At 37.8% G+C, this 19,454-nt stretch overlaps 6 protein-coding genes across 16 annotated transcripts in view; 3 read left to right on the top strand and 3 right to left on the bottom strand.

The window, feature by feature from the left end:
• LOC18787726 overlaps positions 1-2,331 on the top strand; it is a 9,497-nt gene extending 7,166 nt beyond the window's left edge. For all 5 annotated transcript variants that reach the window (XM_020556161.1, XM_020556159.1, XM_020556160.1 and 2 more), the window contains exon 13: positions 801-2,331. In XM_020556161.1, the coding sequence (XP_020411750.1) occupies positions 801-1,886 (1,086 nt within the window). In that variant the 3' untranslated portion in view covers positions 1,887-2,331. The remainder of the gene's footprint in view (positions 1-800) is intronic.
• LOC18786641 lies at positions 4,519-7,366 on the top strand. Of its 5 annotated transcripts, none has more exons than XM_020557964.1 (6): positions 4,519-4,777; positions 5,017-5,158; positions 5,258-5,351; positions 6,058-6,138; positions 6,256-6,389; positions 7,054-7,366. In XM_020557964.1, exons 1-6 carry the CDS (start codon positions 4,738-4,740, stop codon positions 7,073-7,075), a joined length of 513 nt encoding a protein of 170 aa, XP_020413553.1. In that variant the 5' UTR covers positions 4,519-4,737; the 3' UTR covers positions 7,076-7,366. The 5 variants fall into 5 exon arrangements, with proteins under 5 accessions (XP_020413553.1, XP_007218517.1, XP_020413554.1 ...); XM_007218455.2 differs by having other exon boundaries at positions 6,256-6,413; XM_020557965.1 differs by having other exon boundaries at positions 4,575-4,777; positions 4,971-5,158; positions 5,255-5,351.
• On the bottom strand, positions 7,624-9,144 carry LOC18786967 (alcohol dehydrogenase-like 1). Its single transcript, XM_020557469.1, is given in 5 exon segments — positions 7,624-7,869; positions 8,012-8,236; positions 8,238-8,435; positions 8,546-8,688; positions 8,799-9,144. Coding segments are annotated over 5 exon segments (867 nt in total). The 5' UTR covers positions 8,854-9,144.
• Positions 11,118-14,445, top strand: LOC18787482 (chaperone protein DnaJ). Of its 3 annotated transcripts, none has more exons than XM_020556953.1 (7): positions 11,118-11,445; positions 11,600-11,684; positions 12,707-12,784; positions 12,917-12,992; positions 13,672-13,745; positions 13,879-13,949; positions 14,069-14,445. In XM_020556953.1, exons 2-7 carry the CDS (start codon positions 11,646-11,648, stop codon positions 14,109-14,111), a joined length of 381 nt encoding a protein of 126 aa, XP_020412542.1. In that variant the 5' UTR covers positions 11,118-11,445; positions 11,600-11,645; the 3' UTR covers positions 14,112-14,445. The 3 variants fall into 3 exon arrangements, with proteins under 3 accessions (XP_020412542.1, XP_020412541.1, XP_007220425.1); XM_020556952.1 differs by having other exon boundaries at positions 11,120-11,380; XM_007220363.2 differs by having other exon boundaries at positions 11,121-11,684.
• Positions 14,360-15,541, bottom strand: LOC18785564 (putative gamma-glutamylcyclotransferase At3g02910). The gene has a single exon (XM_007220881.2). The coding sequence runs from the start codon at positions 15,247-15,249 to the stop codon at positions 14,719-14,721; it is 531 nt and encodes a 176-aa protein (XP_007220943.1). The 5' UTR covers positions 15,250-15,541; the 3' UTR covers positions 14,360-14,718.
• LOC18784614 (uncharacterized sugar kinase slr0537) lies at positions 15,892-19,362 on the bottom strand. Its single transcript, XM_007218952.2, has 5 exons — positions 18,731-19,362; positions 17,921-18,183; positions 17,388-17,505; positions 17,011-17,219; positions 15,892-16,476 (listed from the first exon to the last, which is right to left on the bottom strand). The coding sequence occupies exons 1-5, from the start codon at positions 19,241-19,243 to the stop codon at positions 16,023-16,025; spliced, it is 1,557 nt and encodes a 518-aa protein (XP_007219014.1). The 5' UTR covers positions 19,244-19,362; the 3' UTR covers positions 15,892-16,022.

Here is a 19,454-nt window from a genome sequence, read left to right as displayed (position 1 = left end):
TTTTTCCCCCCCCCCCCCCCCCCCCCCCCCCCCCCGCTTTATGTGTGCACACTTGATACAAGCTGACATTAATTTCATTCAGCATTTTTTTGCACCCTGGTTATATGTTTTTAATTTCTGAACTAGACATCTTGATGTTCTTGAACCATATGGTTTGCAGCACTTATTCTCATTCTATATATCTCATACTCTTTTACATATCTTAATATGTGACATACTCGTGTGGTTGACAATTTTGACCTGTGTTGCTCCCCTGTTCGAGATTTTTTTTTTTACATTATGATTTTCAATATATACTGTTGTGGCTTGCATTGCATTTCCTTTTTGTGTATCATGAGTGGAATATGTTGCTACTTGAATTTTTATCTAATGTTACAATAGTGGTCACAACCTGAAAAATTATTGCTTAGTCAAAAGATCCTTATTTGCTTAGCACCTGCACTTTGGCGCAGATGGCATTACTGATGTCACAAAACTTGACTCCTCAATGATCATGCATTGGACTAGAATGTTTATTGAATCCCATGCTATATATTGAATCGCTGAATGACATGTCCTATGATGTATTGTACTCTACTAATGAACTGTGTTGTAGAAGGACAACATATTAGGAAGGTGTGATATTTGAAGCTTGGCCCTCATCTTGTGGTTCAATTTACTTTCCTAGTAAATTTTTTGTTTTATTTCTGAAATATAGGTACCTGATGTTTATATATTTTGGGGTCAGTTTTGTTTTGACATTGAGGTTCTATATATTACTAAAGGGTTATTATCTGTTTCAATGCTCTCTCATTCTGCAGCAGCAGGAAATTTGCCTTCGAGGGAGCGGACTTGGCACAGAAATTAAATCTTCTATTCCAATAACTGGGTCAAATAGCTCCAACAAAGGTGAGAAGAGGCAAGTGCATTGGGTCACTTCTGGTGATAGAGAAGGTGCTGAGTATTTGAAGATTCGTCCTATTTCCAATCAAGAGGTAGCCATTGCTGGGAGTGTTGGTGAGGAGACAATTCCAGATAGAAAGAAAAGGGTTGGTCTCGCAGGAGGTGTTGAGGAGGTGATTCTGGATGGAGTAAACATAGAGAGTGTTGAATGTAAACAAGATAAGGAATTGAAGAGAGATTACGGATATAAGGAAATAGAAGCAGCTTTGGTGAGAGACTTGACAGCAGGAGTCAACTCTTTTCAGTCTAGTAAAAGAAAACATCCTCATATAGCTCTTTCAGAGACAGCAGCTTCTGCAGCCACGAATCAAGAAATGTCATGGAATGAGGTGAATAGTACACAGATAGATGGTGAGGGTGATAGTAAGAAGCCAAAAATTGGTTCAAGTGGATTGTATGGTTGTAGCACATCTAGAGGTACAAATGCTGTTGATGATGGTTTTGTCCCACATAATGATATGGGTCCTTGTTCTATGGTCGAGAAGAGATGCGTTGAAGCCTGTGAGGAGAAAGTTATTCCAGAGGACTTGGGAACTACTGAGAGATACTTTTTTCCTGTGGATTCACGGCATGTTCAGCATTTTCACACGGTTGAGAACTCTGTGCCTTGGAAAGGTTCCTCATCAGGAGATGAGGATAAGTCTCGTGATGGGTTCCCAAGTCTCGAGCTTGCTCTAGGGGCAGAAACAAAACCGCAAAATAAGGGAATCCTGCCCTTCTTTGTTGGATTAGCGGACGAGAAAAATAACCAGGATAAGCCTTTAGATGCCGTGGTGGATGAGAAAGATGATGATGCCTCTGCCTCCCTTTCCCTTTCCCTTTCATTCCCATTCCCGGACAAGGAACAGCCTGTGAAACCTGTTTCAAAATCGGAACAGCTTCTGCCTGAAAGGCATCATGTGAATACATCACTGCTTCTCTTTGGGCGCCTTCCAGACAAATAAAGCGAGAAGATGAATTGTTGCATTGTGTACATTATATTTCGTCAACTGCATGTGGCAATCATGTCTGATGATCTTGCCTGGGTGCCATACAAGACCCCCCCTTTTCCTCTTGTTCATCTGTCATATAGGATTTATTGATAATTTTCTTTGTGCATTGTTTAGCCCTTTGGTTTTTGAGTGCGTTATTATTACGGCCGTTTGTATATAAAGAGATAAGCCACCATAATTTGGAGATATCATTAGGAATTTGCAAACAACGTGTTGCCCAAGTCCTCGTAGTTTTGAATGGTTAGCTGCTGTTATCATATGGCATTGACAGGTAATGCTCAAACTTTTGGAATGTAAGAGATGAAGTGATGCATAATGTGGTACATAAGTGTGGTTTTTCAGTCATTACGCTTCTTTTGATTATGACATTATATGGATAAAAAGTCATTTTTGGTCCTTTTAGTTCATCACTTTTACTAGCATTTCTATTCAATCTTGCAGCCCCTCCCAAACCACCCCACAACAATCCAGCAACCTCTCCACAACCACTTGATGCCATCCCTCCTTCCCCTCTGACCCAACATCCTCTCCTAACTCAACCCGCTCCCCACCCTATAGCCACAACCCAACCACCCCCCACAACCACCTTATCCCCTCCCTTCTCCCCTCCCGGCCCAACATTATGCTTTCTTCCCTCCACAATCACCTTTTTCCTCACTTTTATCAAACTCCAAACCTAATTCCATGCATTGCCCAAAACCTCTTCTCATGAACCCAAATTTCCAAAAACAAAAGCCAAGAGTTTAAGACTTAAAAAGTCACACAATTGTTTATTCAAGATTGAAAGTAATGGACTTTGAGACGTGAAAGCATAAGAAAAGTTACATGGTGTCACTGGGGTGGTTGTGAAAGTGGTTGGAGAGGCGGTGCAAGATTGGACCAAAATGCCCCTTTTAATTTGACAAAAATTAGGGATTGTCTTTAAATTGTTTGAAATTTAAACTGCATGAACAAAATTAATCAAATTGAAATCGCACATACCTTAATAATAAAAATAATAAACTAAAAGACAAAAAATGACTTTTAGGGCTCGTTTGGTACGTCGGACTGTACTGATTAATTTCCGTCGGATAGTATTAATCTGTTCCGGAGAGTACTGACTATTTATCCATAATATTATAGAGCGCTTGGTGCTGTTCCGGATAAATAATATGACTAAGTTATACTGTGTTTGGTGATGTTTTGGATAATATCATATCATACTATTTATAAATAAATAAAAATAAATAAAAATCTTTGATAATTTTAATGGAAATTGAGATTCAAATGACACAATTTTTTTTTGGGTAAGATTAATATGACAAGATTTGTTTTTCAATTGTTTTTGCCAAGATTTTTTTTCATATAACCCATTATCATAATTGTAGTATCTCATAAAAATTCCAACATACTCGCATACGTTAATAAAAACAATACCAAATTATGTATAATTCAAAGTGATCACATATTAAGGTGATAAGAGCAAAAGAGAAAGTTGTTCATAAACCAAACTACATCAAAGAGTAAATCACAACTCCCTCGCCCCAAGTAAGAGAAGAACAAATGCTTTTCTCATAGCACCATCAAATGTCAGAAATGTTTTTTCATCACTTGCTTTCTCCAAAATTAGCCGTAGTGCCTTAATTTGGTCATTAATAGACAAGTCCATCTTTGCTTTTCTAATAGCAATTGACAAAGAAAAAAAAATGGTTCCTAGAATTCAGGTTCATACAATTTTAATTTTGTAATTTTGCTCTCCTAGTCGTCAGGTATGTATGTATTCAACTAAACTACCAACACAAGCACAGTTGTTGGTTTTTGGACGAAAGCTGGCAATTCTCTAATACCAACAATCTAAATATTACCACAACGTCGAATCACTATATCACATACAAAGAAAACATTCGATTAAAAAAAATGCCAAAAAAGAAAAATTCATAACCTAATTTTCACTAAAAATTTGAAATATATAAAGCATATTGGAGAGAGTATGAAAAAGAGAGAGAGTGAGAGATGGATACCTGGAGAAGAATGAAGAAAATAACCTGTGGAGAAGATAGCAGAGAACAACCCTAGGGAGAAGAAGATGAAAAGAGCGTCTGATTTTTTTTCGTAGAACGCGTGTTCTTTTTCCCTAGCCGTATAATTAAGCGTGTATTATCTAAACCAGGGTATGTGAGTTGTATTAGTTAATCAGGTAAGGAGAGTATTAAAAGCCCAATCCGTATAAAATAATCGGCTAATTAAATAATACAAGTTAACACCAAACACCTGACATAGACTATTTACTTCTATTCATAGTCTAATACGGTGTACCAAACGAGCCCTTAGAATTTAGATAACTCCGAAGTTATTATTTGTATTTTTAGATCCACATTCATAAATGCATTACACAAACGTAAACGGACAGAGAAGTGGGGTTTGTCGAGATAGTCCGAAGTAATGGACGGTGGAGTGAACGGGGCGGAAGAACCAAAGGCTGAACTGAACGTCTCCAAACCCAAAAATAAAAAAAATTAACTTTCCTGTATTGCCCTTTTTGGTCAAACTCTTTTGTTGAATTAGGTCTGCATTGCTATATTACCAACCAACCACTACATCCAAATTCCCTTCTCAAAGTATCAGGGGGTCATGACAAAAAAAAAAAACAAAGTATCAGGGGGTAATTAGAGATATAAAAAAAGTTACTATTTGAGTATATGTGTATTATCCTAGGCTACAGGCTACTGGCTACAACAAGGCAAATCATTTCATTTCCAGGTTTGGTGAAATAGTTTGCATCGCCCTTTCCTCCGCTTCTCTCTCTATCTCTCTCTTCCCCCTAATGGCGATCTGCTTTGCTCCTCTATCCGCCTCATTTTCAGGTATGTCTTTCCTAAACCGGCAATCTCAGCTCAGGTTCTCATCTTGATTTCGTGTTCGGTTTCTCAGAAAGCTTAGGACTTTTTATTTATAAAAAAAAAAAAAATCAATTTCTTCGACCAATTTTATTTTTAATTTTCCAAAGAAAAGAGTGAAAGAAAAAGTAATTGTAATTTCGTATGTTGTTTCCTCCAGTTTAGACTTTCAGAGTCTTTAGACTGTATATATATAATCTCTGCAGGAGGCGGATGTCAGCTGAAGGCGCGTGAGATGTGGTGGTCCAGCAGCAGTCGGGCAGAATCAGCAAAGCTCACTACCCAAAGCCCAAGGAAAAATATTCAACTGCGAACCAACCGCAATTTCGCTATTCGTGCTGAGTACAGGTATTCCATTTCAGTTCAGTGATGAGTTGATGTTCAAGACCATTTTTGTTTTTGTATAATCTATCAACGTTGATTGGTTCATTCCTCTATATGCAGCAGTGATGATAGTAGGGGTGGAGGTGCTGATTTTCTTGCTGGATTTGTCTTAGGTGGTGCTGTCTTTGGGACCTTAGCTTATGTTTTTGCTCCACAGGTGCTTCCATATTAAATATTATTAATGTTCTTGCCTTCAGTATTCCAATGCACTATATTCTACTTGTGTTCATCATATCCATCTCATATGGTTTAATCTTTCTTCTTCACACATGCCAGCTTTATGCTTACAAAAAGAGGTTGTGTTTAGTTGCGGTTACGTTTTAATCAGCTCTCAATTGTACATCAGGGACATTGTTATACTTTGTCAAGACAACAAAGAGGAATGGTTCGATTTTTGTTTTCATTGCATTACCGTGCTTCCTTGCGATTAATTTTTGCTACAATTTAATCAGTTTTCTTTTTGAATATATTTTGCTAATATTTTAGCAAAATGAAAGAAGAAGGATATTATTTTGTAGAAGAAATCCATTATTTGACTGTTGTAGCATGTTGGTATGTTGCAATCAACTTCCATTTTTCTACCCTTGCCGTCTATTTTTTGACTGTTGTAGCATGTAATGTAGAAATTAGTTGCTCCTACTTTGTACTCATGACATGGCCAGTCTATTGTTCACAAGGACTGGCAGCTTGTACTCCTTGTTGGTAAATTCCTGTCATCTGTCTGCCTTGCTCTGTATGTGGTCTTGATTCCTGTTGGCTACATGTCTTCTCACAGTGATCCTTAAAGGCATAGGATGATTATTCTGCATCATATGTTATTTCATTTGGGTTTTGATCCTGGTTTGCACTTTTGTCGTATGCAGATTAGAAGATCTCTACTTAATGAAGATGAATATGGATTCCGGAAGGCCAGAAGACCAATATATTATGATGAAGGTTTGGAGGTAATACATCTTCATGACTGGACATCCAACCTTTCCCACTTGTTGGAGATGTGATGTATTTTTTTTTATTTTTCTCAAAGACAATTGATCTGACTTTTCCTTTTCCCTGGGAAGCAGAAGACCAGGCAGACCTTGAATGCAAAAATAAGCCAGCTCAATTCGGCCATTGACAATGTCTCTTCACGTTTGAGAGGTGGGAACAATGTGCCGACGGTGCCAATTAAAAGTGATCCTGAAGTAGAAGCAACCATGTGAGATTCATTTCAGTTTCTTAGGTACCAATGGTGCTTATTAATGGACTTTATAACTTTGGAGATCAAATGCATGCCTAAAATTGGATGTGTAACTATGTATGTGGTCTTGCCATATATTTCTTTTGGAGGATGGTGATTTCAATACTTTTGGTTATAGTGCTCAGGCTTTGCTGAAGCTACCATGCGGTTCATTATTTTGATTACAAGCTAGTGGATTAATAAATGGATTTCTAGCCTTTTGAGATTTGTTGGTAATGGGATAATGTCCTGGTTCAGACTCTTGGACAGAGCTGAATAACAATTTGGTGTCTTTTGTTCCACCTGATTGCTCTTTTGAAGTACAGAAGCGCAGTTAATAGGCTAGTCAGCTTCCATTAAAATAGTCCCATGCATATATATATCATCTGGTTTGGCTTGCATTTCACAAGGAGGTTCTGGACATGATTAGAAAACAGGCCCTTAGGACATGATTAGAAAACAGGCCTTAATTAGTAGTGTTGTAGAGTTGTATCTCTAGACTTCAGAGTGTTGTTCAACATCAGATCAGACTGGTTTCCTTCCTTTTAGCCAGCCCCAAGGTCAATTTCAATTTCACCTGCTGTGTGGTTTTCTTTATATATTATTGAATGGCAAAGTATGATTAGGTCTGTTATTTGGCTAGATTGGAGGAGAGCAGCAGTTAGGGCTGTGACTGGATTCGATCTTATGTTTGCTAGGTTGAGTTGGGGCTTTCTTTTGGGAGTTTTCTGCCTGCATCTTGTGCTTATCTCTGCATTGTTCCCTGTTGGAAGCCTTTGCTCACCTTGTTCTGTAATGTCATCTTGGTACCAATAAAAGTTTGTTTCTTTTAAGGAACAAAATGAAAACTTGTAATAATATTTATTGTAGGAAAAATCTTGTCTTTCATTCTCCGAATCCCTTTGTTTTCTCGGATGAAATGAATCTTTACGAGTTTAAAATCAATAATTTGGCAATATTGTTTCTGAAAAAATTCAATAATTTGTCACCCCTCTTTTTCGAATGGGGTGTGTTAACTTACCATCCGTTTGGATGGAGGAAAATAATTTAGAATTTAGTTAAAAGTCAGGATTGAAGAGGAAAAGTTGATAATATATAAGCTTCTATTGAGGGATCCCTCAAATAATATATAAGCTTTCATTGAGTTGATAAATCCCTCAAATAAGTTTATTTGAGAGACACTTTTATATGGTCCACTCCGCATTATATTTTACTAATTCAAACAGTCTATTATGGCAGGAAAAAAAAAGGTATATTGTATGGATACCAATTTTGTGGCCTCAAGGGTTTCATTGATGAAGGGTGCAAACCCGGTGCACTCAAAGCTCTGAGAAACTGATTTATGGTGATGATGATGATGATGATCAGGGTTTATAAAATCAGTCGTTCCAAAAGCTTTTCCTTTTTCTCTTTTCCTGTCATTTTTGTCGATGCCAATGATCCTAGCGCCCTCAACTGCCTGCCCTTGTTAGATTATAATTAATAACACAAAAATGGAATTAATTACTTAATTATAGTATATTAATTAGGTACGTAGCTAGCTAGTGCCTAGTAGCACCTGTAGTCCTAGTAGAAAGAACATATGCACGATATATACATACCCCTAATCCAACAGCACCAAGACCAATAAAAGCGACAGTTGATCCTTTTTCAAGCTTAGCTTCCTTCCAAGGAGCCCCAAATCCAGTAGAAAATCCACAGGAGAGGAAGCTTGCGTGGGGGAGAGGAAAACTACCACTAGTAATCATTGTGGGAGGAAGCTTGACAAGGTAATTAACATTCACAACCATGTACTCTGACCATGTTGAGCAAGAAAATACATGCATGGTACAGCTTCTGTCCCTTGGCAGACATTCTTGAAGTGCCGTCCGGCATGAGACCGGTGAACGATAAAGGATATTTGAGGCACATGTTTGTCTTTCCCGACACACAATTCTCGCATTCCTGGCACTCTGAAACAAACGTTGGAATTACCATGTCTCCTTCTTTTATATCTCCTCCTTCTCCCCGATGCTCTCTACCACACTAGGCATGCCGCATATGCGCAATTTAAAATTCCATTACTCTTCCATCCAGATCCAGATAATTAAATAGATCACAAATAAGTAATAATATTACTATTACTATATACTAACAATTGGGTGGCCTTGGGAAATCAAGATGTCAGTGTGACAAAGACTGGCGTTGAGCATCTTCACCCGAACTTCAGACGCTTTTGGAGGCTCTACTTGTATCTCTTCCACCTTCCCTGCTTCTCCTATTCCCCAGCATACCACCGCTGCATGCATGCATGCATGCATAATATTCATTCATGCTCAATCCCACATATTATATTTAATTACATACATTAATCATACGAGCTAGCTAGCAAGCACCAAGCACGCATACCTTTGCATGTTATGACCTGTGAGTGTGAGCTGCAGCTGCTCTCTGTCTCTGACATTAATTTTTTCAATTTCTGGAAATAAAATAACTACCCACCAGCCTCAGCCTGCCTATCAGCTACTATATATTGGGATTGGGATTGGGATTGGGAAAGAAAAGAAAGAAACAATCAAGTTGTTTTATTTCCTGTTTTCAATTGAAAGTGGGAATGAAACTGCATAAATTTCTTTCTTTTATAAAAAATAATTGTAAAGAAAAAAAGGATGCCTGCCCTCCCTTCATGCCTCCACGGTCGGGCTTACTTTACAATTTACAGTCGCATATGGAGGCTCATCTCATGTCGTAGTTGTTGTGTCAGTGCCAGGCCATCCCTCCCTCAATTTAGTGGAAGATATAAAATTATTGCACAAGTTGCACGTACGACATAAACTCCATCAAATAAAGTCTCAACAAAATAAGTATCCATCCAATCCAACAAACAAACAAACAAGCCAAGGCTCGTCTAGTTATCGATTGTGTAGCACTTGTATTGTATGTATGTCTTGTCTAGGAGAATACTTAATACTCCAATTTAATTTTGTTCAAATCTTTTTTTCCTAACTTGTGGCAAATTGATATTTATTGGGATACTTCTTGTCACCTTTTAGGAAAAAAAAAATACTCCTTTTCACAAATCATAAATTAACACATGTGCATCAAAAACAAAAAACAAAAAAAACTTGTATACACATGTCGTACAAGAAAGAAAATATTTTCCTATTCATTACGTTGAGAAAATAATTTTACTATAAACCCAATGCAATAGGTGAGTGCCACAATTTTAGATGAAAGTTAAAAGATGTGACACAGCTGATACTTGTATAATCAAGTAATTAATATATGACAAATGAAAAAAGTTGTTAAATTTGGGGAATTGGATAGACTTCTGAATCTCTGACGGCATGTATAACATTTAACTAATATGCAATGTTGGACCAACAACAGACAGATTTATCAAATAAATATCAAAATCAATGATTTCTGTCTTTCGACGTCGTTTACTTTACAAGATCAAGTTCGGAATTAAAGGATTTGTCCCAAAGAGAACCCTAGTCAAAGTCAAACATGTGCTTTTGCTGACCAACTAAATCATCCCGGATTCCTTCAATATCAAAACCTAGCAAACATACAGAAATGGCTCACTTGATTGATATGCATTATCCATTTATCCGTGTCATACCATACGTGCTCTCTCTCTCTCTCTCTCTCTCTCTCTCTCTCTCTCTATATATATATATATATATAGTGCTACGGATCCGTCCCCATATATATATATTCCAAAAGAGAAAACTACAAAACAAAGATGGTAGGGATTTAAATCCTTCAACTTCAATTTGAAATTGTTGTCACTTTTTAAATAAGTTACTTATGATATGCTTTGAAAATGATCAGTTGTCGAGTAAAACAGTTCCATGTTTGGTAAATAATATTTTTAAAGTGATGTTAATATAAAAAGTAGTGTCAAAACCTTGTGAAAACAGTTTTGAAAAGCAACCTAGAGGCTGCTTTTAAAAGTTGCTGTCATAAGGCCATTACTTTTAAAATAATCAAAATATTTTATTTTTACCAAACACTTTAATATCATGTTTACTAATCCGTAATTGTATTAAGAGGAATTGAATTGAGGAGGAGTTGGATTGAGGAGAATTAGATTCCGGATTCCTATTGAAGTTGTTTACTAAACCATATGGATTGAGGAGAGTTAGATTCTGGATTCCTATTGAAGTTGTTTACTAAACCATATAGAATTGAGGTGGGTATGGTGCTAATTACTAAAATGTCCTATTTGTTGGGTTAAAGTACATGACAAACTAGGAAATTTTAAAATTATGTGAGGGTATAATGGGTAAAAAAGATGAATTCCTAATGGGTTAGTTCTTCAGGAATTAAAATACCACCTCCCACCCAAGAATTGAATTCCTCCAAAATCAAGAATTGAATTCCTAATTTTATATGGACCCCACTTAATTTTTTATTTATTGATGTGAAGTAATTGCAAGAATCTTGCATAGGTGGAATTCAATTTTTGATAAAAATTCAAATTTCTGATTAGTGAACACACCATAACAAAAAAATAATTCCAAATGGACCATAAGAGACAAATTAATCAGCGAGAGTATAGTATTTATGTTCTAAAAATTAAAGGCATGAAAAGTCCAGCCCAAACAAAAATGAAAAGCAGCCCACACCCACATAAATTAACGAAGCAGGTCCTTCCTTGGACTGGACTTTTTGGAGTTAGCAACCTTAACGGGCTGGGTTCTTTTTCACAGATGGGCTACCTCTATGTTTAAACTTTAAAGCAACCCTTTCGACCCAAATAAAAAAAGAAGGAAAAAAAGAAGAAGCAAGCCTTTCAATTCAATTCAACGTGGCCTATCAAAATTCCTCAGCTTATCTCTCTCTCTTCCTCAACGATTTTTCTAGGGTACTCCCACAGTCTCAGCTCAGCTCAGCTCAGCTCAGCTCAGATAGTTGATTCATACTAGATGGATAGATAGTAGAATCAATCACAGACAGACGGATTGTGATACTCAATCTTTGAGGTCCGAGTTTTTCTTTATTTCTCCATCCGTCATAATCCCACCAGACAACAAACATACTTTTCCGGGTTTCCTTTTCTCTTCTTCGTTTCTTTTGTTTTTTTTTTTCCCTTTCCTATTAAGTAGTCTTTGTGGAAAATATATTTTCTAAAATTTAAAGAAAATTCCTCTCACAAATTGGGTTTGCGTTTGCCTTGTGGCTTCTTCTTCTATCAAATGAAGAAGTATGCGGACAAACCTCCGTGCACCAACCTCAGTACCATAGCAGATGGCGGGCAGTGATAATATCAGCACCCACAGCCACAAGGTATTTCTAGTCCCATCCCATCATGCACGCCTATTCGTTTTTCGTTTTTCATTTTTCATTTATCGTTTTTCGTTGGGTTGCTTAAGATTTTGGTGTAAATACGGAATGAGATAAGAGTTAGGATTGAGTAGCAGCCGCAAGCAGCACAGAGGAATTGTGATGTTGAGGAGGATTGTAGGATTACTTGCTGCAGAAGCGCGTTAATTATTTTCAATTTCAAGGACTAGGACTAGGATGGATGAGAGGGTGGTGTTCTTAGTGTGCATGTGTCTGGTGCCTGACCTGAGCCCCTTTGATTAGAGATTCCCTTCCCTGTTGTCTTTCCCTTTTCTTGTCCTTGTAACGATATACGCAACAAACTAACAATGTTGGACCGGAAGAATTACTCCTTTACAATGTTTTTACTTCTCATAGTGACCATCCTTTGTACTATCTAAAACACGTAAAGAAAGAATCTGGTGAAGGAGCAGGAACTAATAATTGACAAGAGTGAGGCGTGCTTGATGGGGCATTGACTTAATTGTTTGTTACATGCTTTGTGAACCCTACTGGTCCGGTTCTCCCACTTTTCTGCTACAAATGGTGTAGGTAATTAGGACCAGCGTATGGAGTATAGGCAAAATTGTTTTATTTTTTTTCCTTCCCTTCTGGCTTAACAGGGGCTTTTCAATGGCTTCAGTTGTGTCATTCCAATAATGGATAACCTGACCAATCAAAATCTGATCATGTTCTGCATTGGGTCCATGGAGGCATAATCTCAGCCTGAGCCGTTTGGCCACTTACTAGGTTAATACTATGGAAATAAAACAAAATCTGGCATTAGTACTTTACTGTACCAAGTTATATTATCATTGCCCTTCATGGTTTCTGCTCTTGCTTAGTTTGTTGTTGTAAGGTTTTTGTTCATATTGACCGAGTTTTTGGCATAAATCTGTATCCCTTATTTCTCAGACCTTGAGATTGTACATTTCACTTCACTACCTCAATCTAAACCTGATAAGCAACTTTTTACTTTTTCCAAGGATTTCTACAAAGTTTTGGAGGTTGATTATGATGCAAATGACGAGAAGATCAGATTCAATTACCGAAGGCTTGCTCTGGTTTGTCATAACACTTTTTTTTTTTTGGCGTAATACCTGGATGGGGCTTTAACATTACTTGATTGTGAATGTTTCTTGATCTGATGCAATTGAACTCTGGGAAATTTACATGATTCTTCTGGCTAAATATAGAAGTGGCATCCTGACAAGTACAAGGGTGACAGTGACGTTACGACAAAGTTTCAAGAGATTAATGAAGCTTATGAAGGTAATTTTCCTTGTAGAAAGTGTGAGGGTCTGTTTCCATGTTTCTTTGTCATTCCCTTTCTGTTCAGTTGGTGACTTTGACTAGGTACAGAATTTGCAACCTTGAAACTTGTAGTTGGACTCTCATCATAAAATTTTAAAAACCTGGGATGCATAAACAATCATTTGGCTTCTTTATGAATCAAATTATATATTGCCAAAAAGCTGTGTATTATGCTACTAGAATAGGTGGTATTTTCATTTTGTGGCTAACCTAGAATGGAAGCGACTCCACTGGCGGAGCCAGTGCATGCCCAGGGTGGGCACTGGCCCCCTCTCAAATATTGTGGTACATACAATTTTATGTTAGTATATTGTACAAATATTATAAAATTCCTCACAAATTCTTAAATGGCCACTATTTTCTTCGTTTCTCTTTCATTTTCATGTCTAAATTTCTTTTGAATTGCATGTGTTTTGTTGTCATAAAAGAGTGATAGGTTATTCACACAAAAAGTAAAGGAAAAAAAATAGAAAAAAGTGATAAAATTAGGAATTTCTTAAAAACTAGGTTGATTTGTCATAAAAGAAAGTGTTTGAATTTTTAAAGGTGCCCCCTCTTACTTAAATTTCTGGCTCCGCCACTGCGCGACTCCATTTATTTTCACTCATTGTTTTTCCCCTTTATAATTCTTGTGCAGTGTTAAGTGATCCTGCTAAGCGACTTGACTATGATTTAACTGGAACTTATGAGATTGATAAGTACACTTTACGGGTATGAACCTTTGTCCCTTTGCATATCATCAAATCTACCATTGTCAATCTCAGTTTCGATAGGTTTATTTGGGGACCAGGATAGTTGGTTATATTACTGAATATAGATGATGTTATATGGCATGGCAATTCAGGAATATCTTGCCAGATTTAAAGGAATGATACTTACGTGCAATGGGCTGGGTATTGGCCATACATCAACATGGTAATGTAAATGCAGTTTTCTGTAGTAAAATTTTGACAGAGTTACATATGAAATGATATGATGAAGGAAAAAAAAACTGACAAGCTATGTATAATTGCTTTGCTTCCATAACGATGCAGGACAAAACAAGTGATGGAAACTGATGGCTTAAGCGAAAAATAAGGTTTAAGGTATGGTGCAGTGCAGCTACGTGAACAGGTCGGCTTCTGAGAATCTGAGTCTTATGTTGACAAGTAGAAGAATTTATACCTACTACCAGTGTAATGGGGCTTTGTTAATGGATCACTATAATGAATGAAGCTGCATAGCATGAGTGTAGTGTAGGCCTGGGCCAGTTTGATTTGAACAGTAATATCGTACGTCTGTGGATGCTCTCTAAACGTAAAATATGATGCGCAAGTGTATACTTGTTATATATAATATGAGCAGCATTCATATTGTATAAATGCTGCACAACACAACCATCTTGGATATGGTTCGTGTGTGGATGGTCAAATGTTTTGATATATGGTTTTGTCATGTTGCCATGTTGTTGTTAAAATGGTATGTTCGTGCTACCTACCGTCATCGTTTCGTTTGGATTGGAAGCATTTCATTCAGATTCATGGCATGCTCGCCTCCTATTTAATAATTTAGTTAAAAACAAAAGAAAAGAAAATCAAAATCAAAATCAAAATCAATTTGTTTCTTTATTTTAGACTCAAGAGGAGTCTGTCAAAGTAATGAGTGAGCAGCCAATGAAATGATCAAACAATCATGAATTCATCAATCAAGAGGAGGAGGATGAGGATGAAGAAGACAGAAATAGATGGATGTGGTCGAGAAAGGTGAGATGCTGCGGCCTATCTTGGCGCTTGACGTATCCCCGCGCCTCTTTCTCGGAATACGTGCTCAAACCCATCCTCCCATTCTTGATCCACAGCTCCATCGCGTAGCTGCTGTGCGCAAAATAAGCATTCGCCGCCGCCGCCGCCTCCTCCTCAGCCTCTAGCTTTATGGGGAGCATCTCGTAGTGTCCGCGACTCGTGCCCTCCAACTCATCCATGCGAGCCAATCCGTGACTCGACACGGCGTACAACTCGCCCATAACCCGCTGACCCAAGCCTGGCAGGTTCAGGAGAAAGGGCACCCGGTAGGGCCCACACACCAGCGGGTACTTTTCTTCGCTTCTGTAGTTTCCCAAGAAAACCGCGTCTCCGCTTCTCATCAGCTCCTGCATTAAGCTGTGGTTCCAAAATCCCCGCTTCAGGGTGCCGTACGTGAACACCCGCCTTCTTCTACCTTTCTCGTCATCAACCATCTTCTTCCTCTCCTTAAATTTTCTTGTTTTCTTTTTCTCACTTGTTTGTTCTTTGTTTCAAAGTTTGGATTTGGACAGGGAATTGGAATTGGAAGTGGAAATGCCAATGGCCCAATGGCAAGGTTAGATTACAAACTGAAGTAGAAAAGGACTCTTAACTTACTTGGTATTTTTAACCGGATTTTTTTCTTTTCTGCTTTGCCATTATCATATTTGCTTCCCATATATATAAATTTTTTGTCCCTGTACTATGAGCAATTTTCCACCTTGGTCTCATAGTTTCCAATTTTTACAATTCTAGTTTGTAATTTGTTTAATTTGTAATTTTGGTTTCAATCACAAATTCATCGCACTTATGTACATACACGACAGCATTAGATTGTTGCCGTCAACTTTAACGGAGTTAGCGATTGATGCTAAAATTGCAAAACTAAACAAACTACAAAATTAAAATTGCCAAAACTGTAACTATGAACTAAAGAATTTTTCTTTTTGCCCAAACTACGTAAACTAAACTATTTATAGCCAAAAGTTGTTTCCCGGACACTCATTTCTACTGAAGAAAATAGAATGCCATATTTTAAAATATGTTTTTTTTTTCCTTTTGTTACGACAGTTTCTGTGCCAGACAAATCGATGAAATTAAGAATTTCACGAGACCAAGTCAGTCACCATCAGATTTGGACCATTGCACAATAATTATATAATGTACAAACATATGAACAACAGGTACATCTAACAAAAGAATTTTGGGAAATTAACAAAGGGTCTAATTAGAAGCTCGATATGTGATCGGACCCAATGTCTGACCTAATAGTGGAACTATCAAGATTGAATGCGAATGATTCTGCCAACTCTACTGCATCTTGAATCCTAAGCCGAGTGCCCTGTTGCCCCACAACGGTGGCTGCAACCCTAGCTGCTAATGTACCTATTCCTTTCAAATCTGACACTCCTCGTAAAATACCATACAAAACTCCAGATGCGTATGCATCTCCGGCACCACAAGTGTCCACTGGTACACATGGAGAAGGAGGGATATATACAGCTTCCCCTTTTACACCAATGTATGAGCCTCTTGGTCCATCAGTAACTGATGCCAGGGGAACAAAATGGCTCAGATACCTTGTAGCTGAAATGGGGCTCTCCTTTGAGGAGAAGTGACAGAAAGCTCTTGCTTCGTCACTGTTTGCAAAAACAATGTCCGCATAGTTTCCAACAATTTCCCTGGACAAATTTTAATAAAATTAATATAAATTTCAGGAGATATAAACCAGTGTTCACGTCACAAATGTAAAGCAGAACACTCCAAGTCTTAACCACCATCCGTGCATGCTGGATGTCACAAATGACGTACGTTCCATAAAATCAAATGTCCAATTTTACAAAACTATTTTTATTGCCATGGAATTTATACGTCAGTCTCAAAAAAGGAAAGAAATTCTTTCAAAGAGCTTACACACAGACCAGATGACAAATGATAGTTTATCATCAAGTTTGTAATGCCTTCATCTTTTCAAAACTTTTTCCCCCTATATATAATGAAACAGAAATCATAACATTGCATTCAATTTGTGGAAAAAAAACATGTAAACCACTATATAGATTCCATTATTTAACTAAAATAATCCTTATTGGAAACAAGTTAGAATTAGTGAAATTGTTCCTTCTCGCTTTCTTATAATTATAAAGGGGAAAAGAAAAATATGCTAGGCAATGTCATATGTATAAAGTATAATGCAGTAAACAGAGTAACAATACCAGAAATCATCATAGTGTCTCTCAATGCAGGAGACGTCTGACGCTGTTACTGCAACCACAGCGCCGCTCCTGCGTGCTTCTTCACATGCTTTTGTAATTGTTTTGATTGTATCCGGAAGCTCAAATAGATACCCTTCAACTACAAGTATTTTTGTATTGCAAACTGTGCTAGCCAAGCATGGATCATAATTAACAGTCGAAGATGTACCCTGGAACCATTAAGACAGATATATAAGGGGTCTCATTTGATTTACCTCAAAGACCATATACATGACTAGACCAAATGAAGAAATCACAAATACTGACCAAACAAATAACAGAACCCTGATTCACATCACAAAATCTTACAGCTTTCAGACATCCAAAACAGATCTCACCTGATATGCAAGCATTGTACGCTGGGCATCTGAAGTTGTGAGGACTATTACTGTCCCAGTTGTCCCATCCGTGATAGGTGCAGAAAGAAAATGCAAATTTGCCCGACGTAACTTTGACCTATACATACATTATGAAATAATCCACATTTTGTCAGATCAGTCAAAAGAAAAAAGAAATTTTATTTAAAAAAGAGAAAGAAAACCTGCAGAACAAGAACCAAAATTTCCAAATTGTTGACAAAGGAGAATCCCCATGATCAATTTAAATACCTCTGACAGTGCCAGAGATGGGAGGCCAATAAAATATGAGGGCACACTCTAAAAGCACACTGATAACACAACCTTCAGTTATATGATGATTGCCATATTATAGGCAGATTCTAATAAAAAAGGATTGATCCCTATAATTCATTGAAAATTGAAAGGCAAAAGGTACATGTTTCTAAACAGGTGTCATCTCTGTTGAATTCATCCAGACAAAAGAATAGGAGAAAGGAGGAGGAAGAGAGAGGAGAGGGGGGGGTGAGCCTGACCTGTAGAAGCCACCCAATGGATCACTCCCGACACTCCCTGCCATCGCTACATTCAAGGGAGAGCCTCCAATGGACCTACTGCCAAGCCTTGCCAAGGCCACTAGACTGTTGGAAAGAGACCCACCAGCAGCGGCCTTATAGCTACAACCATCCATAGCTCTCAAAACTCTACCTCTTTCTTCATGATTCACAAGCTTTCTTGTTCCCTTTTCTAATCCCAGTTTTTCCAAAAACTCATCATCAACAATGCCAGAAAAGTCCACCTAGAAAGATATCAGAAGAAATGCAAGAATTAGTTTAAATCTTTGCATACCAGCTTCACATCGTCGAAGTAAAGGTTAGAGCTAATCTACAATTTCGTGAGAATCAATGGTTATTCTTTTCCCTTCCTTTGTACAAACAAACATGCCAGTAGAACCTCTACATAGCTCAGCTTAGTGATACAACTTATTCAAGGAAAATGATTGTATGATCTGAAGAATCATTTTAATTCCAGTAGGAACTTGAACAGCATGAGTTATAACTCGCTTGGCTATCAAATAAAGACAAGACTTAAAATTCAGCTGACCTATTTGGCCTAGTTGGGTAAGCTTGTTTGCTTTAAAACAGGATTCAAATTATCATCATGTTCCTTATTCTTTTCTTAAAAGAAATTTGTCATATATCAATTATCAAACAAAGAAGGGCTATACAAGAAAAATAAAAAGAAATTCGTAGTGTGGCATAAAAGGAACAGAAAACAAAGATGAACTGGTAATATTGAAGCAAGCAAGCAGTCAAGCAGAAAACTGGAAATACAATGAAAATTACCATGGCTTGTCCAAGACCCAAAACGTCCCATCTCTCAGGCAAAAGAGAAGACCCAAAATCTCTCCCCGCTTCTTCTTCTTCTACTATTAAGTCGTCGTCGTCGTCGTCTTCTTCTTCTTCCTCATCAGCAGCACTCTTATCTTGTTCATCATCAGCGCCGCTCCCAGTCTCAAATTGAGCACCTGCATCACCTCTAAAGCTACAGCAGGAAGACGCCCTGAGAAACCCATGTGGCCCTCTCGTCATGGAAGCACTGCTTAGCCTCTTTGCGGCGGGTGGGTGATGGAGAAAAGCAAAGGCAGAGGCAGAACTGGTGGAGGTAATGCTATTACTGTGACCATGTGGATCTGGTAGAGGAAAAGGAGAGGTAGTTGGTGGGTATAAAAAGAAAGAAATGCGAGGGAAAGTAGGAGAATAGAGCGGTGGAGAGGAGACATGGGGCGGACTGGTGGGGGCGATTTTGTGGGGAGGAGAAGAGATAGGACCAACGACAAACGAGCAGGAGAGAGACATGCTCGTGAGAGCCTCTTTTCTTCTCTTCTCTCAATCTCTCAGCCTCTCTATCTTCAGCTTCTTTTTCATTCATTCAATGAAATCAATCTTCAACTTTCTTCACTCTTTATTTTCCATTCATGTTCTAATTAATTAAAAGGGAATAATTAACTTAATTTAATTTAATTGGGCTTGGTTCTATGGGATTCAAGTTAGATGAGTCAATAAAATG

The sequence above is a fragment of the Prunus persica genome, chromosome G2, assembly GCF_000346465.2.
Source record: "Prunus persica cultivar Lovell chromosome G2, Prunus_persica_NCBIv2, whole genome shotgun sequence".
NCBI lineage: Eukaryota > Viridiplantae > Streptophyta > Magnoliopsida > Rosales > Rosaceae > Prunus > Prunus persica.
Note: the sequence above shows the minus strand (reverse complement) of the source record. Positions and strands in the feature narration are given on the sequence as shown.

Bases quoted from the DNA above. Each gene is read 5' to 3' on its own strand.
- LOC18785564 (XM_007220881.2), bottom strand. From the start codon at position 15,249: ATGGTTGATGACGAGAAAGGTAGAAGAAGGCGGGTGTTCACGTACGGC.
- LOC18786641 (XM_020557963.1), top strand. From the start codon at position 4,738: ATGGCGATCTGCTTTGCTCCTCTATCCGCCTCATTTTCAG. The intron at 5,159-5,254 runs GTATTCCATTTC...CTCTATATGCAG, and splicing joins GCTATTCGTGCTGAGTACAG to CAGTGATGATAGTAGGGGTG. The intron at 6,390-7,053 runs GTGAGATTCATT...TTATTTGGCTAG, and splicing joins CCTGAAGTAGAAGCAACCAT to ATTGGAGGAGAGCAGCAGTT.
- LOC18787482 (XM_020556953.1), top strand. From the start codon at position 11,646: ATGGCGGGCAGTGATAATATCAGCACCCACAGCCACAAG. The intron at 12,785-12,916 runs GTTTGTCATAAC...GGCTAAATATAG, and splicing joins ATTACCGAAGGCTTGCTCTG to AAGTGGCATCCTGACAAGTA. The intron at 13,950-14,068 runs GTAATGTAAATG...ATAACGATGCAG, and splicing joins ATTGGCCATACATCAACATG to GACAAAACAAGTGATGGAAA.
- LOC18784614 (XM_007218952.2), bottom strand. From the start codon at position 19,243: ATGTCTCTCTCCTGCTCGTTTGTCGTTGGTCCTATCTCTTCTCCTCCC. The intron at 18,184-18,730 runs GTAATTTTCATT...ATATCTTTCTAG, and splicing joins TGGGTCTTGGACAAGCCATG to GTGGACTTTTCTGGCATTGT. The intron at 16,477-17,010 runs GTATTGTTACTC...AAATTTGTCCAG, and splicing joins AGACACTATGATGATTTCTG to GGAAATTGTTGGAAACTATG.